The following is a 21,125-nucleotide window of genomic DNA, read 5'->3' as shown; positions in this document are numbered from 1 at the left end:
ACACTGGAACTACAGGAAGTACTTTTACTGTGATATTGGAACTACAGGAAGTACTTTTACTGTGATATATGAACTACAGGAGGTACTTTTACTGTGCTATATTAACTACAGGAGGTACTTTTACTGTGATGCTGGAACTACAGGAAGTACTTTTACTATGATACTGGAACTACAGGAAGTACTTTTATTGCAATACTAGAACTACGGGAAGTACTTTTACTCTGATACTGGAACTTCATAAAGTACTTTTACTGTGATATTAGAACCACAGGAAGTACTTTTACTGTGATACTGAAACTATAGGAAGTACTTTTACTGTGATACTGGGACTAAAGTGAGTTCTTTTACTGCGATACTGGAACTAAATGAAGTACTTTTACTGTGACACTGGAACTAAATGAAGTACTTTTACTGTGACACTGGAACAACATGAAGTACTTTTACTGTGACACTGGAACCACATGAAGTACTTTTACTGTGATACTGTGACCACATGAAGTACTTTTACTGTGATACTGTGACCACATGAAGTACTTTTACTGTGATACCGTGACCACATTAAGTACTTTTACTGTGATACCGTGACCACATGTAGTACTTTTACTGTGATACCGTGACCACATGTAGTACTTCTACTGTGATACTGGAACTACATTTATTACTTCTACTGTGATACTGGAACTACAGGAAGTACTTTTACTGTGATACTGGAACTACAGGAAGTACTTTTACTGTGATATATGAACTACAGGAGGTACTTTTACTGTGTTATATTAACTACAGGAGGTACTTTTACTGTGATACTGGAACTACAGGAAGTACTTTTACTCTGATACTGGAACTTCATGAAGTACTTTTACTGTGATATTAGAACTACAGGAAGTACTTTTACTGTGATACTAGGACTAAAGGAAGTTCTTTTACTGCGATACTGGAACTACATGAAGTACTTTTACTGCGACACTGGAACTACAGGAAGTACTTTTACTGCGATACTGGAACTACATGAAGTACTTCTACCACTGATACTTGCAGATGATACTTGTACTTTTACTTCAGTAGGATTTAGACTGCAGGACTGATACTTGTAATATTTAAACACTGTGGGAAAACTCATGTATGTTGAAGGTGTTTTCTAGTAGAAATTAACGGTTGAATGAGAAATTAAAACCAGTTTCTCCACAGTTTGTAAATAACCTGAGAGTAATTTTACCACGTAAACAGGTCAGAGATGCATCGATTGCATGGTCACATTTTTTATCTGTTAGTTTATAACTTGTGGTCTTTTATTACGCGTTTTATTTCTCATCAACCTGCAGAAATTCTGTTTAACTGAGAAATGAACAAACTCACACAGACGTTGTAAAAACAAACCCATTGCTTCTTTATTAGTTAGTCATTTTACAGTAGTCACTCATACGTAGCTGCCTTGAGTTGGTCTTTTTGTGTCTCTTTTTACTTTTTGTTCCAACTTCTTCCTCATTTTTTCATCAACACAACGGAAGAGTCATGGACAAAGAATAAAAAAGAACAAAAAACAAAGAAAAAACAGGATAAAATGCCCCTTTTCACAACAAAAACTACATTTGGCAAAAGGTGAGGATGAAGGTGATGATGATCCAGTGCATCTTTAAAACAACGATTCAGTTTTTACTAAGAGAGAAGGTGAGATGTGTCAGGGCGTCTGATTGGATAAGAGCTTTCAGGAGTCAGGGATTATTGTCCAATCAGATTTGATCTTCTCATTTGTTGCTAGGCGAAGTTTGAAGCATCATTAACAGGAAGTGGGGGCCGCAGGTGTCGAGCCCCACGCCACAGTAAAAACAACTGAACCACAACAGAATACAAAAAATAGCACACAAAAACTGATCCATTGAGACTTTAACACGGTGAAACGTTGATCTGGCAAGTTTATGGCACAACAGGTGTCATGGCAATTTGAAATTGAACTAATACTTTTCATTTCATGGACTACGGCGGCTCTGAGACCCGCACCAGTCGACACCAACCAGCTGGTTAACGTGGCTGATCTTCCGTGGATGTGCGACCTCTGCTGCCGCGGCCGGTTCAGTGATGATGCTACGATACGTAAAAATAAAATAACAGCAACAACAATTATAACAATAATGACGATACCATTAAGATTTACGACTGATCGTTTCCATTATCGCTGCGCTCACTTTGCGACAGAACTTTTGGTGTTTTTCTTCTTCCATGAAAAATAAAGTGAATGATTAATCGATTATCAGGCAATTAATCAACTAATCATTTCAGCCTAAATCGTAATCTTAACAACGAGCAGCCTACGTTGTTTGTTCTGTAGCAGGCTAACAGTCGCTAGCTAGCTAATGTTAGCTTGCTACCTAGGATTGCTAACCTGCTAGCGCCGCCGGTCTAAGGTCGAGACACTGAGTTGGCGTTCCACGCGACCGTTTTCCCGCTCGGTCTCTCGAGCTAATTTAAAATGCGGATTCAGTTTTACGTCTTTGTTGGACAGTATCTCTGACGGCGGAGCAGCAGAGGTGATGCAACAACGCGGAGCGGCGTGGCTAACGCTGAATCAGCTAACCAACACGGCAGCCGGTACCAGGAGATGCCGACGAACGAATGCTCGTTATTTCTTCATCACGACCGGTCGGCTCTTTGATTCGTCCTCCTGGTGACACGTGAAAAGCTGACGTGCCCAACGTGTCTGACCCCTCCCCTCGGTGCCACTGCCTCACTTGTTAGGCGGCCGGTTCACACATGAAGCGACGTAAACCCCAGACAGCCACGGCTGAGCGTAGCGAGGGGACCGAGGGTACGAATCCGATCGGCCTTCTGCGTTTCCACCACGTCAGAAACGTCAGGCCGTCGTTTATGAAACATCTGTATGACAACATTTGCGTTTCTGATCAAAGCGACCGATTCTCGTGAAGGAATCAGTCGCTTTCATCGATTTCTCGCGTCACATGGATAATTTTAACAATGACCCTGACAGGACATTCGGGTTGTGGTCGTTTTTTTTCTTAAGTGAGGCCCCTGAGAAACTACGGAAGCCCATTTCAGCCAAGAAAATAAAAATAGGAGAAAAATTAGGAACAAAAAAAGAAAATACTCATGGTACATCAAAATTATGACAGTATCCTCTGATGTTTAAGTCAAAATTACGAAACTAATCAAGATGATAAGAAATCTACATTAGAAGAAAGTAAATTGGGATTATGACTTTTTAAAATCTGAACAATAAATTATGAGATCAAAAACATCAGACTGTAAATCAAAGTCAGTCGATGTGTTAAGATTATGAGATAAATTATGATTATGAAATAGTAAATCGAGATTATGAGGAAAATCTAGAGCGTGGTAATAAATCAAGATTATAACCATTAGCCAAGATCACGAGATAGTAAATCAGTCAAAATTCTGAGGCAGTAAATTAAGCGTGAGATAAATCAAGATTATGGCGAGTTTAGATTCTGAGATAAGCGGAGATGATCAGATGCTAAATCGAGATTATGATACAGTAAATCAAGATTACAAGATTAAGTCGAGGTCATGAGATAATAAATTAAGATTAAAAATAGTGAGTCGCGATTCTGAGATAGTAAATCAAGATTACGGTAAATCAGGACCATGAGACAGTATCTGAATTTTGATTTACTAGATCAAGATTAAATAATAAAGTCAAGATTATTATAATATGTGAATCAAGATAATGAGAGTAAATCTAGACTTGTTTTAAAATCTAAATTATGAATGACTTTCTCATAATCTTGACTTTTCCATGAATATTTAAACTTTATCGTTTCCCCCCCCCCCTCTTTCCTGGCAGGAATGGGCTTCCACAGCAAACAGATTCAAACTGATCAATGCGGCAAACACAGAAAGTAACTTTCATAACGTAGAACACAGAAAAACAGAGATGCGTACACACGGATGGGACTGTTTCAGACAGAAAGGAGTGTGAAATGTTGAAAAACAAACTGAGATGGAGTCGTTTTTGATTTAGCAGGAATGTCTCAGTTTGGACTGGATGGGAGTGCTGCCGTGGCACAGAAAGAAATGAAAACCAGCTGAAAGAGAAACGGGAAAGAAAACGAAAATACTCCTGAGAAAAAACATGATCAATCACTTCTCCACGAGAATCCGATCAGAGGTGATGAACACAGGCAGACGGACGACGAAGGGAAGCGGAGCCGATACAAAAACAAAGGGGAAGACGAATGATTGAGGCGAATGTTGAAGACATTGAGGCTCAGTTTCAACACACCCAGCGCTGTCGGTCTGATGGCTCGCTCGCACGAGCACACACACGCACACACACACACACACACACACACACACACACACACACGCACACACGAGGGAACATGAAGGAAAACACCTCGAACCATAACCACACCTGAACAAACTTCACCTGCAGCGATCTGATCTGATCGACAGTCAGCGAGTCGCTTAAAGGAACAGTCTGACATTTTAGACAATATGTCTGTGTGGAAGATGGACATTAATTTCATCTCTAGTACAGAGATGGGTCCATTGAGCTTAGCTTAGCACAAAGACTGGAAGCGGGGGGAAACCGTTAGCCTAGCTCCAATAAAACAGAGAATAAAAATCCAGCCTCCAACAACACGTCGTCTCTTGTTGAACGCTGCTCGTGTTGAGACACCATTTAACATTTGGCAACTTTTTTGTTCAGTTAATTATATTTCTGCCCACGAGAACTGGACACTTTTGACTTTTAAAGCTTACTCCCCGCGGGGGTGGAGTCATTTCTCACGTAGCCGAGAATTTTCAGACAAACGCAAAGACTCATTCTTGGCGGCAGAGCGCGCAGAACGTCGGTTTTTGCCAACTTGGAAGCAAAGAGAACAGCGGGACGCTGCTGGGGATGTTTGATGGTAGGTTCTTGACCTGTCAGGTGAGGAGATGGGGGGTTGACCTCCTTGAAAAAGAAACCTTAATACTTCCTTTGCACTGAGGAAATTTAGAGGACTTCAACTAGGCAGCCTGCAGAGACTACAGCCGTTCGTTCTGCTTCTCTGAAAAAAGCCCACACCACCTTTGACTCTGGTAAACGTCGACTGCTGGAGGATCGCAGGTTCTTCGCTGATGGAGGGGTGGACCTTCAAAATAAACCTAGGCCGTTCTTATTAACTGAGCTCTGGGGACTGTGTGACCCTGCGCTGACCTGCTGCTCACGCCGCAGACTGAAAGCTTAGTGGTCTGGTTTACACTGGTCTGCCTCCACCAATGGGTTTATACACTCACATTAACGCCGATGTCCATCACACACGCTGACGCGCTGCGATCCTGCAGCCCGGTCTCCGTGTGGATGGCGGATTCAGCGTCTAACGCGGCGTGCAGGTACATTCGTTCTGCTCTGCTCCGGCTCTGACTGCAGATGAATGTGAGCGAGTAGCCGTAGACGTTTTTCTGCTGCGCTCGATGAATCACTTTTCATTCAGAGAAGCAGCAGAAGTTCGTTTTCAGTTGTAGAAACTTGACCGGACTCCGGCTGACGTATAACATCTGACAGGTTTGATTATTCCCACCAGTATCTTCTCACAATACTCTTGTTCTATAAACTTGGCTAAACTTTAGTATTTACATTATTTTTGACCCAGGAAAGCTGCAGGAACATGTCAGCGTCCGTCTTCACGGCCTGATTAGACTCCAACGTTTATTACTGTTTGATCAACTTAAGATGGTTTTACGACTGCAGAATCGGTTTTATGCGAGTTGAAAATACTGTGCACTGACATGACACCACATCCGTTAAATCTGGGTTTACTATGGGCGCCCTGGTGGCAACACTTGGGCCACAACATCCCCAGTTGACGTCCACTCAGGGGCCTTTGTTCCTTTGTTACATGTCGTCCCCCATATATATATATATATTGTATATATATATATATATCGGAGCTTTCAGAAAAATCCCAGAGAGTTTCTTAGGTATAGTTATTTTGGATTAATACCAGCCACGGCGTCGACTGTCAGACATCTCTCTCATTTGATTTGACGTTTTCATTTGAAGTAAAAAGGTACGTGCACTTGGGATTGATGTCATTTTGGCGCGGTTTCCATCCAAGTGTTAAAGAAAATTTGTCAGATCGTCTTAACAGCATCTGCAATCTCAAAGATGCAACTACAAGAAGAACGAGAACATCCCGGCCTTGAAGCCTCACGTTATAAAAGGCTTCCTGCCTCGTGTCAATTCTCAAGTTCAACACAAGACCTCGAACTTCATTTTCAGCTCACTGAAACAGCTTGGACACCAACCGCTGCCCTGTCCGGAGGCATTGAAGTGAAATCAGGGCAAATCACAGCATCACAAACAACCAGAACCTGAAGTCTGTCAGTTCAGATCGGCCGAACTCTAAGAGTTTTCATTCTGATTCATCAGTTCCTCACATTTAAACCCACTTCTACCTAATGTATTCTTGATTTGTACCAGACTTTATACTGAAAAGGAGCGTTTTTAGAGTGACAGTCTGACGTCAGGACGATCCACTTCCCCAGAGTCGGTTGAGAAGATGGATACCAGTTTAGAGACACAGATGTGTTTAGCCTAGCTTAGCACAAAGACTGGAAGCAGAGGGAAAATGTTAGCCTAGCTCCAACTTTTCTAGAACTCCAAAACTGTCAGAGTTACACTTCTGACTTTGCATGAGACACAAATGTCAGACTGTTGTTACTTTAGAGTTGGAAAATATCATCCCCAGAGTCAAACCTACAACTCTCTGACTTCCTGTGTGGGGGTGTCGGAGGGGCATCGTCACCGTTCAGACAACAGCAACTAAAATCCAGACAACACCGAGTATTGATTCTCCACATATTTCCCTGTTCTGCAGCTACAGACGAGCAGGTGGATGCCTGGCATGATGATTGGTCACAGGGTGGAAGGACGGAAGGAAGCATAGAAGGAAAGAAGGGAAGGAGAGGAGTGTGTTGGGGGGGGTGTAAAAGGTTAAGGGTCATTTACAGTAAACTACAGATATATACACACACCCAAAATTGTACAGAGAACAAATATGTACATGCTCAGGGTTTCTATTTTTTTTTTTTTTTTTTTTTTTTTTTTTTAAGTATTACCGACAACTTTGTCCCAAAATATGTGTTCTCCTCCTCCTCCTCTTCCTCTTCTTCTTCCTCTTCGTCTTCCTCCTCCTCCTCCTCCTGTGGTCGCTCTACTCGCCAACCAACAAAACTTTCCAGCTTCAGGAGAAATGTTCCTCCTCCTCCTCCTCCTCCTCTTGCTCACCTGTCTGTAGTGTAATGAGCTGGGAGGCGGGGCTTTCAGGCCATCTGGACCAAGTGTCACACGACACGGAGGAGGACTTTAGCTGTTCTTTAGCAGCGTTCTGTCTTCGGGAGGACAGGAGGAGGAGGAGGAGGAGGAGGCGGACGTGGAGGAGGAGGATGAAGCAGCGAAAGTGGTGGTGGCAGAGGAAGAGGAGGACGTGGAGGAGGAGGAGGAGGTGTGGGAGGGGAAGGAGAGCAGCTGTCCGGTCTCAGAGGAGAGGAGGGAGCAGGAGCGCAGGTCGACCGTCTGTAGGGAGGAGCAGCGACGCAGCAACGGGACGCACTGCTCCGTCACTTTAACGCAACCTGAAACACACAAACACAGTCCGGAGGTACAGCAGCAGTGGTAGCAAACAAGAGTGACAGGAGAGACGGGGACTCTGAGCTGGGACAGACTGGTTTCCAGTCTTATGCTCCTCACTACTGGACTGAGCTCCAACAGCTTGAAGTTGGAGCCACTCGTTCCTCTGAGGCTTTAAAGCTTCACTTGCTTATATTTCTTTTAATGTGTGTGACTGTTTGAGTTTGAGTTGTGTGTGTGTGTGTGTGTGTGTTTAGTGACTGAAATGTTTTGTTGTGATCTTGTGTCTGTGAAATCTGTCCTCAGATCCCTTCTGCAGAACAGAACCTGATCTCAGTGAGATTTCCTGACTAAATAAGGCTCAACTGACCAGTGAACTAACCTGCTCTGCTGCTCCTCATCTAGTTGCCTTGCTGAAGTTGCCATGTTACGTAGGAGTCCAGCGCGCAGGCTTTCGTCAGGTCCGTCTCAAGCAGTACTGAACCGTAGAGTTTGATCCGGTTTTAACCGCATCCTTCACCGCTCGGTTTTTTTCAGCTTTCCTGACGCGGTTCTTTCTGCCTTGGTCTTTGACATGTCTCTAGTCATTACTTCCTCTCTGAGTCTCAAATAAAGGCCCAGGGAAAAAAACGTAGGGGCGGGGCCACGAAATTACCTGTGCTGCTTGCACTTTGTCTTTTTAACATGCAAAAGACGACGCTGCCTGTAGATGTTTCACAGAGAGGTGCAGACCAGTGAGAGCTTCAGTTCAAGTGCATCAGAATTAAAACACGTCACAAAACCCTTCTCCGCTGCCCCCCCCCCACCCACTCTTCTTTCTGGGCTATCTTTCCTTCACCGGCAACTTTACATTCAGTCTATCGCAGATCACCTCTTTACTCATTGATGGGTTGACACGAAATATTGGATTTTATAAACAGGATTTTAAAAAGCTGGTTGTTAGGTTGTATGTTCCTGTTTATGTTACACACACTGTTTGAAACCTGCTTCAGGTGGATGTTTACCTGCCAGGTTGATGTGGGTGAGGCTCTCTCTCAGGGGGGAGATGGGGGAGGTGAGGTTGTGAACTGTGTGGTCTGTGATGTTTCCACACTGACTCAGGTCCAACCTGGTCAGGTGAGGAACGTAACGCACCAACAGACGGGACGACGCATCCGTCAGGTCCAAACCGGCCAATCGCAGCTCCGTGACGTTCTGGAAACGGCCCACTCTGGTTTCACCGTGAGCTGATCGACCAATCAGAGCAGAGAGAGAGACGGGTTGATGAGCTGTATGACAGACAAATCTTATGTGAATGACTTGGTTTTGTTTTATAATTAAGATTTTAAGTATTTCCTTTACCATGAAACAAAAATGAAAAGACCGTTCATTAATTACACATTTAATTAGAAATACGTGACCAATCCATTGCTAATTTAAGCTTTAATTAAGGTACAAGTGAAACCCCTGAGACCTCAATTCTTCCGTTAAGTTGAAAATTCAGGGTTAGTTTAACTTGGGATCAATTCATTTGGATTATGGTACATTAAGGGAGTCGATATCCCTTAAAATATTACACATACCCCTTCATTCTTGCCTTAAAGCAAAAGACCTTAATTTTTCACTTTCGGTAAAATTCAGAGGTTCAACCCGATCACACTGGCTTGTATTTTAGAACATATGCAAGTATTTTTACGGCATTATTTGCATAGGGTTTTAATGTGTAATTAATATTATAATCTGCCAATTTCAAGGTTACTGTGTTACAGAACACAGTAACCCATTAAAATACCTCAATAGATTACAATCCATTTTTTATTTTTTATCCATTAATCATCCCCGTAAAGTCCAGCTGAAATGCCTCAACTAAATCGTTATTCGTAGGGTTTAATTATTCAAGAATTTAAGGCAATTCACATTTTCAAAAAACATTGCCTCAACAAAGATGTGACTCCGTCTGGGGAAAACTTCTCTTGTGTTTTTTTGTCTCAAACAGCTCATTTAGAAACATAGTGAAACTAATCTGTTACTTTCCGTCAGGCTGCTCTGAATCATCTGTTCATTTCTGAATAAAGATCTGGTCTATGAACCATCAACAGCAACATCACAATTGTTCATAACAAGTTCCCAGAACCTAGAGATTGGTTTTTGAGATTTACTCATTTTTAGACGTAAAAACATGGAGCTAATCCGCCCTGACTGAGTGTTTTAATCTCAGGCTTCCTGTCAGGTGACACTGGTGTGCGAGTGTCTCACCTGTCCTGGTGTCAGGCGGGGGGGCCAGCAGCTCTCTCAGGTGCGAGTCTTTGAGGTCCTCCACTCTGCTGAGATCCAGCAGCTTCAGACAGGGGCAGACGGCCTGACACAGAGCCGAGACCGCCGGCCACGGGCACCCAGATACATTCAGCTCCAACAGACCTGAACAGGAAATGCAGATGAGAGTTCCAGTTGAGTCCCAGGTGAGTCAGGTGACAGTCAGTCACTACTAATGGAACAGAAATGAACCAAAAACTGACACCTGCTGCCAACAGCTACATGAAGGCGATGAGTGTCAAAGCAAAGGAAAAACAAAATAAAAGAAAATTCAGAACAGCTGAGCGCGAAGGTTACGCTCAAGATTCACTTACTAGCTTTGGTGAGAGCTTTCAACCGTATCCCATGGCCTTATATAAAAAAATGAAACTTGCTCAGGTGGTGATACACAACCATCTGTTGCTGCACGACCACAGAAGAACAGTGTTAATTCCGTTAAGGGAAACTATGACTAAGTATGTTCGTCAAGAACCGAAACGAGACGACGACGAGACACTGACGTCATTAAACACTAGCGGTGACGTTATCAACATGTAAGATCGCTGACGAAAAAAGACGATACTAAAATGTAGTTTAACGAATAAAAACTTTACCCAAATCTCTCCTTATTTTCTAAACCGAGGAGACGAAATATTACAGACCGTTTTTTCCAACGCAGCGGTTCCGTTTCCTGTGCTGCGCGCGCCACATCAGGGCCACTGTGGCCGGCAGCAACGAGCACAACGAGCACAGTATGGAGCCCAGTGAGGACACCGGTGGTTAATGACGACAACGTCAGGGCTTGGGAGAAAGAAACGATGGTGATATTTGGGCCCGTTTTCATTACAATGAGGCTGAGAAAAAAACGAATGCATGGCTTCATCAGAAGGGCAGCAATTTGGCCATAAGCTAGCTGGTGAGAACGCCACAATCCTAGACTACACTGACTGAAATGTTCAATGTAATCTGATGACTAACTGTCAACACCTTTCACTGACTGAAACCAAAGACTAAAATAGTTACTGTTTACTTCGACTGAGATGAGACTAAAATGCCCTGACCTTTAGTCAACTAAAACTTGACCTATAAAACACGATGAGGTTGAGTAAATATGATAAAAATTAACAAAGACATTTGACTCAGAACTCGGACTAAATAGAAAATAGCTGACAAAATTAGCACTACTGAGGAAGGGTCCAGCTGAAAGCTGCAGAAAAATGCTAATAAGTTAACGCTGAGTGTAGAATATTTATAAACTGCACCAGTGAGAACATCTTGTATCAGCGTGTCGTAGATGTGTTAATGTTTGAGCATTTGAAGATATCAAAAAAAGATATATCAAAAATAATGTGTGCCAGGAAAAATGAAAAATACTACTAAGCTGAAAAATGAGCACGTTTTCACAAAGGTTTTGACAAAGTTTACAAAACGGGAACGAGGGACATTATATTGAATTAACTGAATTATATTGACATTCTAGTGAACGTATGAGGACACAGGTTAATCTTGGGGGGCTTGTTACCTTGTAGGCGGTTGATCAGCCACATTAACTGTTTCTTTGAGATGTTGGTATAACCCAGGTTGAGGGAGACGGGTTGCCGGCGGATGATACCACTCAGCATGGGGGGGGTGATGGAGCGCTGCCGGCTCAGGTCGATCTGAGTCCACAGCCTCTTATCACAGCACCTGAAGGAGACAGAAACAAGTTTCAGGCATTTCAGACGGGGCTTCTGGCATGTGCTGTGAGTACAAGGAGACTTCTCCGTCAATGTCAAGCACAAACACTTTACAGCAGTAAAATCATTTAAACACTTCAGCACTGGGTTCAGTCTGACATAAGCAATTTTCAGACATGAAATAAATGACACTGTATGTCTTTCTAGCTGTTGAAGTGAAAGCACTAATACATTTTCATCGTTTATCAGAGAATCCTGCTGCTGTTTTCTAACAGACACCAGGGAATGACGAGTCGCAAAGCTGGGACGCTCACATGATGAATCCTGTGTCAACAGTTTTACTGGATGCTCGTACGGTCCTTCGTGCCGTTAGCAGGAAACACAATCAGAAATCACACGTATGGACTCAACAACACTCGGTCAAAACCTCATATACGGCTGGACCCTGTGTGGTCGATGTGCGAAATTGCGGCAATGTGTTACTGTAGTGGTCCTAGTAATATTTGTTGTTAAAGTGTACTGAAGTAGCGTATCACATGACATGGTTAATCTTCGATTGAGTTAAAAAAAAATAAAAATAAAAAAGCTTACAAATGCACTTGCAAGAACAAAACTTTACTCATATTTTGAGATGTTTGATTTTAACGAGAACTTACTGGCTGGACCGCAACAGCAGGGCCAGCCCCATAAACACGAATGTAGGGGACTGACCGACTGACTGCATGATGCTATTACACCACTTGTTCGGCCAAGTGTTGGAGTTTCTCCATTGGTCGTTGCTGTTTCAAAGTGAACTGGCACAAACAGTTTCTATTACGCCATCAGGGGTCGTTTACATGCAGCGCTGCTGACTTAGCGCCTTTGTCGCTAGATCTACCGACTTTTCAGACCCTTTAGTGACTTTACAGACAAATTTAGCGACTTTCTGGACAAACCTCAGCTACTTTCCGTAGAAGAGAGTCGCCAGTGCTGTCGTTCAACGGCAGCTGACACAGACGTGACTGAGCTTCTAACTTTCTCTCTGACTGATCATTTTACAGGTAAATGTAGCTGAAATCACAACACAGCCGTCGTCTTTAACTTATGTGTCTGGTGATTCTGTCAGGCGACGTCGTGGTTATGAAACCAGGATTTCAGCAGCAGAGCAGCAGCTTGGAAGTGTTATGGAAGTGACTGCTGGTTAACATGTCGTCTCAATGGGCCACGTTTCAGTCACTGTTTCATACTTGTTCCGTCGTCTGACAACAGAAACAGAAAAATATGTAGATGAGAACAGCTTTGTTGGGAATCCAGCTGGATTAAACTACTGTGTGTGTGTGAGCACAGAGCGCAGGAGAGAAGTAAACAGATAAAGGATAGTCCAGCCACATACCAGGTTTTGACCCGGTCTTATATTAATTATAACTATAGTAATGATCTGTTAACTGTCCCTGCTCTTTCATCTGTTTCTACCTGCAGATGTCTCTCGTTTCTCTCAGACTCACCCTGTACTGAGTGATTTTTATTCGTTGTGTTTTAACTTTGTGTCGCCGTCATGTCGCTCTGCACGTGGAGACGTGCAGTCATGAGAGGAGCAAATATAAACGCCCCCTGCGGACGTGGTTGAAAACTGCTGTGGATCCGCTGTAAACGCCCCCTGATGACGCCACAGAAAATGTTCACATCATTTTTAAAGAACAAGGACCAATGGTCTAACTTCATCATGAACTCAACTCCATCAGGCCAGGCCGGTCCAGCCAAACACTGTGACTTTCATGGGCTACTAAAAAAAAACAACCAGGGGAAGAGTGCTGATAACTTTGTCAGCCCAGGTGTCACTGTTGGATGTTGGATGAAGCTTTCAGGAAAACTACAAACTGGATTAATGCAGGCCAAGCCTCTACAGACACGCACACTCTGAATGGGAAATGCACTTGTTAATGTACAAGCAGCATTTTACTGTTGGTGGTTGAGGTGGAGCTCATTTTTAATTATTTTATATAGGACTGCAACTGATGATTATTGTCATTATGGATACATCTGCTGATTACTTGCTCGATTAATTCATTAATTGTTTGGTTTGTAAAAACTCAGAACTTGGTGAGAAATTAGGTCGCAGTTCCTCAGAGCCCAAATTGACAATACCCCACTGTTTTGTCCAAACCTCAAAAGTATTTAAATAAATAAAAAGGAAAAGCAGCAAATCGTCACATTTGACAAGCATGAAATGTTTGACATTTTTGCAAGAAAAAATGGCTGGGACTGGCTGCTACTTTGTATCTGTATGTGTGCTCGCAGCGGAAGCCCCACTGCACGGCCCACAGTTATACACTACTGGTCAAAAGTTTAAGGACTACCCCAGCTCAAGTCCAGTGAAAATGGTCCAGACGGTTCAAAGGTCAGTGGTAAACTGCCCGAGGTAAAAAAAAAGTTTGTGTCACCAAAACCTAAACAATCCTGTAAACTTCGTAGAAAACAGGCCTTTCTCAGGGATGAAGAAACTGGTTCACTCACAGCTTTTTGCTGCAGCAGTGGAAGGAAACGAAGCCTTGAAAGTTGAAGCAAACGATTCCTACAGGAGCCACAACTTTAGCCCATGACTGACAAACCCTCTGCGTTTACAAAGGCAGAGTAGGAACAAACTGCGTTGCTACACCCTCCGATGCATCACTAGGTCAACACTGGTGTCAGACTGGAGAGAAACGGACAAGTAACTGAGGAAGACCGACTGGTTGGTCGGGGCCTCGTCCTACAGCGAGATAATGACCCAGAACATTGGGAGAACGGAACCAGACGACGGCTTCGCGTGACGGAAGACCAGCACAGTCTCCGGACCGGAACCCCGGGGAGCCGGTTTGGGATGAACTGGACAGAAGATGAAAGCAAAGCAACCTGCAGGTGCAACACGTTCATGGGAACTTCTGCAAGTGTTTGGACAAAGGTGTAGTGCTATTTGTTTGAGTACCAGAGCGCAACTAAGCTGAGCTAAGCTGTCATTTCCTGCAGCCACTGTGGAAGCAGCACAAGCTGTCCAGGTTTAACAGGCCAGTTCTGTAACGTTTCTCTGCAAATGCTTCACAAATAAAGAAACCATCAGAAGAGTCAAGGATGAATGAAAGGACGTTCTCCTGCCTTTTCATCTTCACTACTTGACCTTGGCTAGGAAGAAAACAATTATTTAATTCACCGAGTCGCTCAAAGGCTACGTTTTCTCGCATGTTGCTCAATGCGCGAGTTGACGTGAATTCATCAATACCTTAAATGTCAATGAGTCTTTGAGGACAGGAAGACCTAGAAAGTGGTCCTATTTATTATCGGGCCGATGCGATGTGAAGACGATAAAACCATGAAGAAAGCAGAAGGCAGCACACGTGCAGTGCAGTACATCTCACTGTCCTCTCTTCAGCCACTGAACTGGTATATTTTACACAGAAATACTGAGCTTGTTTTTTTTTTTTCCCCTTCAAACCGTAAGTGAGCTAAAAACGAACAAATTATATATAAACAATTGAGCCTAATTACTTATGCGTCTGAAAACAAGTTGAATTCTTGAAGACTTTGAGGCTGAGCCAACCAGCAGAGCGTCTGTTCACATCAGCAGCTGAGGAGAGGATGATGCCACAGGGTTGTCTGTTGTAAAAGGCTTGAGCTGCAGCCTTTCTAAACTGGGTTCAGTATGTTTAGTTTCTATCCCATGGTTTCGGTAGCTTATATATGCCTGTCAATAAGGAGGCATGGTCTGGCATTAGCTCATTAAAAAAAAATTAATTAAGGTTATTACAAACAAGTTTACAATAAATTCACGTAATCTTTATTCTGAGGATGGAAAAGGAACTCTAAAAATAAACCTGTCAATCTGAAGATATTATTAGTAAGATTTAATATTATTGGCCCTGAATTTCCACGTTTGTAATTTCTATTTTGTTGTCATTTCTTATTTTGTCACTATCTTGCATGTTTTTTTATGGTGAAACACTTTCGATGAGCGCTGTATAAATAAATCTTTATTTATTTACTTATGTTAATGTGACATCGTTTAGTTTTAGAGATCTGACCTCGTCACATTGATGTGTCGACTCTGGGGTTTATTCAGACATGAGAGAACAAGTGAAACTACCAGATGGTCCGTGTAACAAGGTGCAGGTCTGAGAGCAGCTTTGAAACACTGAAGCAGACTCAGCGTGCCGCTGTTCGCTCTCCGGTCTCTGGTGGTTGTGGACTCACCAGCGGCTCCAGGTGCGACAGACCCTCATGCAGACACACAGCTCTCGGTGGCTCAGGTAGGTGAAGACTCTGAGCCACACGTCCCGGGTCATGATGTGGGACGCTCCGCAGTCCAGGGGCAGACAGCTGGGCTCGGGGCAGGCGGGGGGCGGACGCACCAGGTGTCTCTCCATCTGAACGGGCCGGGGGGGCGAGGGCACGGCCGGGGGGCTGCGCTTCATCATCTGAGAGCGGGGAGCGAGGCGGGACGGCTGGGAGCAGGGAGATGCCGCCATCACTGACATCATCAGGCCGCTGCCCCCCCCTCCCCCGTTAGAGGTGGGGATGGAGGAGGAGGAGGAGATGTTGTTCCTGGAGGCCTGGTTCTTGCTGTTGCTACGGATCTTGTTGCCACGACTCCCGCTGCCTTTAGTCCCACCCACTCCTCCCCCACTGTGTCTGTGATTGGTCAGAACCCCGCTGGCGTTCTCCTTCTCCCCTCCCTCTCTCCCCCCTCCCGCCCCTCCTCGTGTCCGTCCGTTGCGCGCCTCCTGCCCATTGCTGCGCTGCTTCCCCGTGAAGCCGTCATGCTGCGAGGACGGAGGCATCTGATTAGAGGAGAGGGGCGAGGGCGGGGGGAGGGAGGAAGAGTTTTTCCTGGTCCTATCTGAGGTGGGTGTGTCCTCCTCCTCTCCGTCCAGTAGCCCTCCTTTCCGTCCTCGTGGAGGTAACCCCGCCTCTCCTCCTCCTCCTCCTCCTCCTCTCCGCCGGGCCTTGTCTCCCCCTCCATGCTCCTCCTCCCGCTCTTCCTCCTCCCCCCTACCTCCCTCCCCCTCCGACTCCTCGCTGGCGCTGAAGCCCAGCTCAGCCAGACGTCTCTCCCGCTCCCTCTCTCTCTCCCGCTCGCTGCGACTCCTCTCTCTCTCCGCCCGACCCCCGCTGCTGTTGCCGTAGACAACGGGAGGAGGCGGGGCAGGGGAGGAGGACGAGGGTGAGGAGCCTCCCCCCTGCTCCCCCCTCAGGGAGTCGTCGGAGTCGGACTCTGAGTCAGACTCCGAGCTGGAGGACGACGACGACGACGACTCGGGCCGACGCTCCAGCAGACACATTCTTTTAAAACGCTCGAGTTTCTCTCTGTGATGGGAGCGCTGGTCTGCACTCGACGTCCCCCCTGCTCCTCCCCCACCGCCTCCTCCTCCAGGCTGGGAGGAAGTATTGGAGGAGCCCTGCAGTCCTCCGGTTCCTCCACCAGCTGAGGAGGTGGGACCGTTCGACTCCACCGCCTCCTGTTTGGGTTTCTGATGGAGAGAAAATAAAATTAAAAGTTGAACTTATGGTTCCACACACACACACACACACACACACACACACACACACACACACACACACACACACACACACACACACACACACACACACACACACACACACACACACAGCTAAGTGAGGGGGAGATAGAGGGGGAGGGAGGGAGACAGATTTCTCCCCATTTTCTTCTCTCTCTTTCCCCTTTTCAGTTGACCACAGAGGTGTAACGGTACAATACATTCAAGGTTCGCTACGTTTTCAGAATTTCGTAAAATAAAATTTATTTTGAAAAATGTAAATCATTCAACAGCAGCCGATCGGCCACGAGTGGCGCGCTGAAGCTGGCGTGCTGTCAATGAGCAAAAAGAAATAACTCCATGGTAAGAAATAGAGCCAGCACAAAGCAACGCTGACTTTCTCTCTTTTTCTCAACACTGAGGACAAAGCCGTCTCGTCTGAATGAACTTTATCGGGATTGTCACCGGATAAATCCGAGCGGGTGCTTCGGGTTTACCTTCAGTGTGAGCAGAGAAGTCGCAGGTTCTGTTCGTTCAGGGAGGCCGATAACAACGTGCAGTCCGAGTTAACACGTCGCAGATCGTGTGCTCTGCTTCAATGCTACAGCTGACAGACAACAACCGGTGCGCTGGCAAAATGTTCCCGGTGGAACTCGCGCTGGAACTCACTCGAACCGAGGCACGTCCCGTTACAGCCCTGGATAACTAACAGCAAAGCTGCTGATCACAGCCGCAACTGATGAGATGTGAAACCGTCTCTCTGCGATCACATCACTGAGTTTTAACGCAGCTCAATTCAACCTTCTCATCGAGTGCGTTTACATGCGCATTAGTATCCCGGATATGAGTCTTATCCTGGTTTCGATCTTATTCAGGATATAACGTTTAAATGGAACCTGAGAAACCTGGTCATTCATATCCCTGCATTCATGATCCTAACAGTATCCAGGTTTCTGAGCACCTGACTGCTGGCGTGTCTTGAGTTCTCAGCCACTATGAGACGGTTCACAAACCTGGATAAGTTGTATACATGCACCAGGATACTCCAAAAACCCGATCATAACCAGGATACTAGTGTGCATGAAAAACACACCCACTTACACATTCTCCTCTTGCTGTTGTCAGACACTGAACCAGGATCAGTGACTTAATCTCATAAACACTGCGTGTTAACCACCGGTCCTGCCCAGTATTTGTGATCATCCTTTGCTGCATGATCACAGACACTGACCCTAAAATAAGTGATTATAGGCCAAACCACCTCCGAGCCTCACCGAGCAGCTCTATCACAGTTTTTTGTTTCAGAAAAACTCTGGTCTAGTGAGGATGGACGGCTGAACCGGAGGGAAAACTGTCAGTTATAATTTTACCAGCTTAATGCGAACATACGCTAATAGGACACAACAGTCCAGTCCAGTAATTGAACCTGTTACCACATCTGAATAAGCTGCAAACGTGTGATTCTGTTTGGACAACATGAACACCGTCAACAAAACAACTCTAAACTGTGTTAGAAGTTTGTCAACAAGTCTCGCTGCCAACAGCAGCTCAGAAATCAATTAGGGCTGAACGACGCGCACACCAACCTCTCGCCTCGCATCAGTTTGTCGATAAATCAATGAAGTCTTAATGAAGCCTTCGTACCTTTTTGAGGCGTTTTTCATGGGCACCTTTCATCTGGAGGGAAACAAAGAGGAGAGTCAGTCAGAGCCTTAACACACATTATCACGTAATTAACACGGTCTCAGATCTCGCAGTCGGGGGCCTTCAAACTGCTCATTTTTACTACTGGGCTTTCACTGTGAAGCAGCTGCTACAGGAAAGCTCAGTTCGAAATCTCTACTGGTACAGTTTAGTTTAAACACATCACCCTCTTTTGCCATCACAGTAAAAACACGGATGTCCACCTTCTTCTTGGGCCCGCTGTCCTGGGGCAGCTCCTTTTCCTTCTTCCTCTTGTGTCCCCCCTCCGTCGTCCTCCCCCCCTCCTCCAGGGAGGGAGGGGCTTTCTTTTTAGGGGGAGGGTCATCTGTGAGTTTCCAGCGGCCCACCTCCCCGTTGTCCAGCCTGCGCTTCCCCGAGCCGTCGGCCTGGTCCTGGAAACAGACACATACAGACAGGTTACATACACGTTAAAACTGTTCACCTCCACTTATCTCCTTAAGTACAAGCTGCTTTATTGTGCGTGAACGATGACGGTGGAACTAAAAACTGAAAGACAACACTGTTGAATTGATGGAGAAAAAAAAATAAAGTAAAATTTATTCTTTGTGTTGCCAGAAGAAGAAGTCATCTAAATTAAAGGGTTTATCCTCTGTACAGTGGCCTTGTTAAGACATCTCAACACCTCATTATTAGTGTTAATTTTGTCATGGACACTATTTGTTGATTGCCTTTTTTTCCATGACAAAAACTATCAGTGAATAAAAACTCAACAACCTGGAACTAATTACTGTTTTAATGCAAAGTCTGCATCTGCAATAGGCCTGTCAGCGAATCTTCAAAATTCGATTATAAAAACAGCACTGCCGCGGCTGTACGCCACTGCACTGAACGCACTGCACGACGGACAGGAGTCTCTTTCACTGAATGAAAATGAAATGTAGGTCGAGATGAAATGTGCCGGTAACTCAACAAGAACCGTGCGGTAACGATGGCAGAGAGTTCACGACCCAACTCGGCCGCAGAGAGTGTGATCTGCACTGCGATTGATCTGAGAAACCCCGTCTGGAAATACTCGGGATTTTGGTCAGTGGAAGTCAAAACTGTGGAACCTGGAGATAAAATTGTATGTAAGCTATGAAAGCTACAGTTAGCCTAGCATTCCAGCACTAGCAACCTGTGGCCACATCTGGAAAATATGCATCCAAGTAGTTCTGGTTGGTCCTCTTATGGACATAATGAGCAAAAACAGATATTAAAAGGAATAATCAAACGTCATTTTTGGCCAATTTTGACAGCGCTAACGTACGTGACGAAAATGTATAATGAGACGGAAACTGCTGTCAAACTCATAATCAATCCAGTGACTAAAATGTGTGTTTACATTTTTTGCCAAAATGAACACTGGTTGACAGGACTAGATGAGAAAACGATCACCGAAGTTGTTTAAATCGTCCTGAAGGGAACCGCAGCCATCTGAACCAAACCTCTGTCCATATTATGGTTTCAGAGACGTGTCCCTGTGGTCCTGAGTACTGGTCCTAGGCGCTGGTCTGACTCCTACCTTACTGGTCTTGCCCTCCTTGTGGCACTTTGGACACTCCCAGCAGTTTGGGATCTCATCGTTGATGATTCCTTCAGCTTTACCCATCTGGGGAGAGGAAAATACAAACACACACTCAGTACAGTCTGTAGCATAAACAAACATGTCAAATCTGGAGCGAGTTATTAATTTCTAACCCATTTCCACCAATAAAAACTCCCTCATGTACAATTCTCTCCCAGCCGTGAGTTAAAACAGACAGAAGAAGAGCAGCAGGGAAACTGCGAGGTTCATTTGAATGTTTCTCCACTTATATTTTTCTCTTTCATCACTATTCTTTGTCTTCATTCTTTCTGCTGCAGAGACTCAGCCTCCTCTCGGGGATCAAAGTAAACGTGATCTTTTTGTTCTGATATTTTTGTTGAGGAGAGTAAAGAATCCGATCGTGTGGACAAATGCTACAGAAGATTTCTCTGTTTTCATTCAGTGCACAGAGAAACAGATGGAGCTAGACCTCTCTATTAAAACCAAAACTGTTTGTTTTGCTGCACCAGAATTCTGGGACCTGTAGTGTCAAACCAGCAGTAACTACAAGTGTCTCCAACTCAACCAGGACTAAAATCTTCCAGACTGACTGACTTTTCAGTGCTAACACTAACACCGTTTAGACTTTATGCCTGTTAAGTGGATTACTTTCAGGGTAAGAAAACGCAGTAAAAATTAAAAAAGGCAGAATTTTATTCCTGCTTTGAGGGGTAATGTCATCGGCTTTTCCAAACCTCAAAGACCATCAGTCATTTTATCAGCTGTATTAAACTGTTTGGAAAATGGGACACTGTGCCTTATGTCAAACTGTAAAATTGTAAGTTGTATCATTT

General features: G+C 44.7%; 1 protein-coding gene across 3 annotated transcripts in view; it reads right to left on the bottom strand.

Moving 5' to 3' along the window:
- Nucleotides 1-1,363: 1,363 nt before the first annotated feature.
- Nucleotides 1,364-21,125, bottom strand: part of zgc:158376 (uncharacterized protein LOC100101643 homolog) — a 28,276-nt gene continuing 8,514 nt past the window's right edge. For 2 of the 3 annotated variants that reach the window (XM_040124014.1, XM_040124016.1), the window contains 8 exons: nucleotides 20,269-20,355; nucleotides 18,950-19,138; nucleotides 18,687-18,719; nucleotides 15,739-17,015; nucleotides 11,382-11,545; nucleotides 9,824-9,985; nucleotides 8,593-8,856; nucleotides 1,364-7,593 (listed from right to left, as the gene is read on the bottom strand). In XM_040124014.1, the coding sequence (XP_039979948.1) occupies nucleotides 7,325-7,593; nucleotides 8,593-8,856; nucleotides 9,824-9,985; nucleotides 11,382-11,545; nucleotides 15,739-17,015; nucleotides 18,687-18,719; nucleotides 18,950-19,138; nucleotides 20,269-20,355 (2,445 nt within the window). In that variant the 3' untranslated portion in view covers nucleotides 1,364-7,324. The remainder of the gene's footprint in view (nucleotides 7,594-8,592; nucleotides 8,857-9,823; nucleotides 9,986-11,381; nucleotides 11,546-15,738; nucleotides 17,016-18,686; nucleotides 18,720-18,949; nucleotides 19,139-20,268; nucleotides 20,356-21,125) is intronic. The other variant, XM_040124015.1, reaches the window with a different exon arrangement.

The sequence above is a fragment of the Xiphias gladius genome, chromosome 3, assembly GCF_016859285.1.
Source record: "Xiphias gladius isolate SHS-SW01 ecotype Sanya breed wild chromosome 3, ASM1685928v1, whole genome shotgun sequence".
NCBI classification, from domain to species: domain Eukaryota; kingdom Metazoa; phylum Chordata; class Actinopteri; order Istiophoriformes; family Xiphiidae; genus Xiphias; species Xiphias gladius.
Note: the sequence above shows the minus strand (reverse complement) of the source record. Positions and strands in the feature narration are given on the sequence as shown.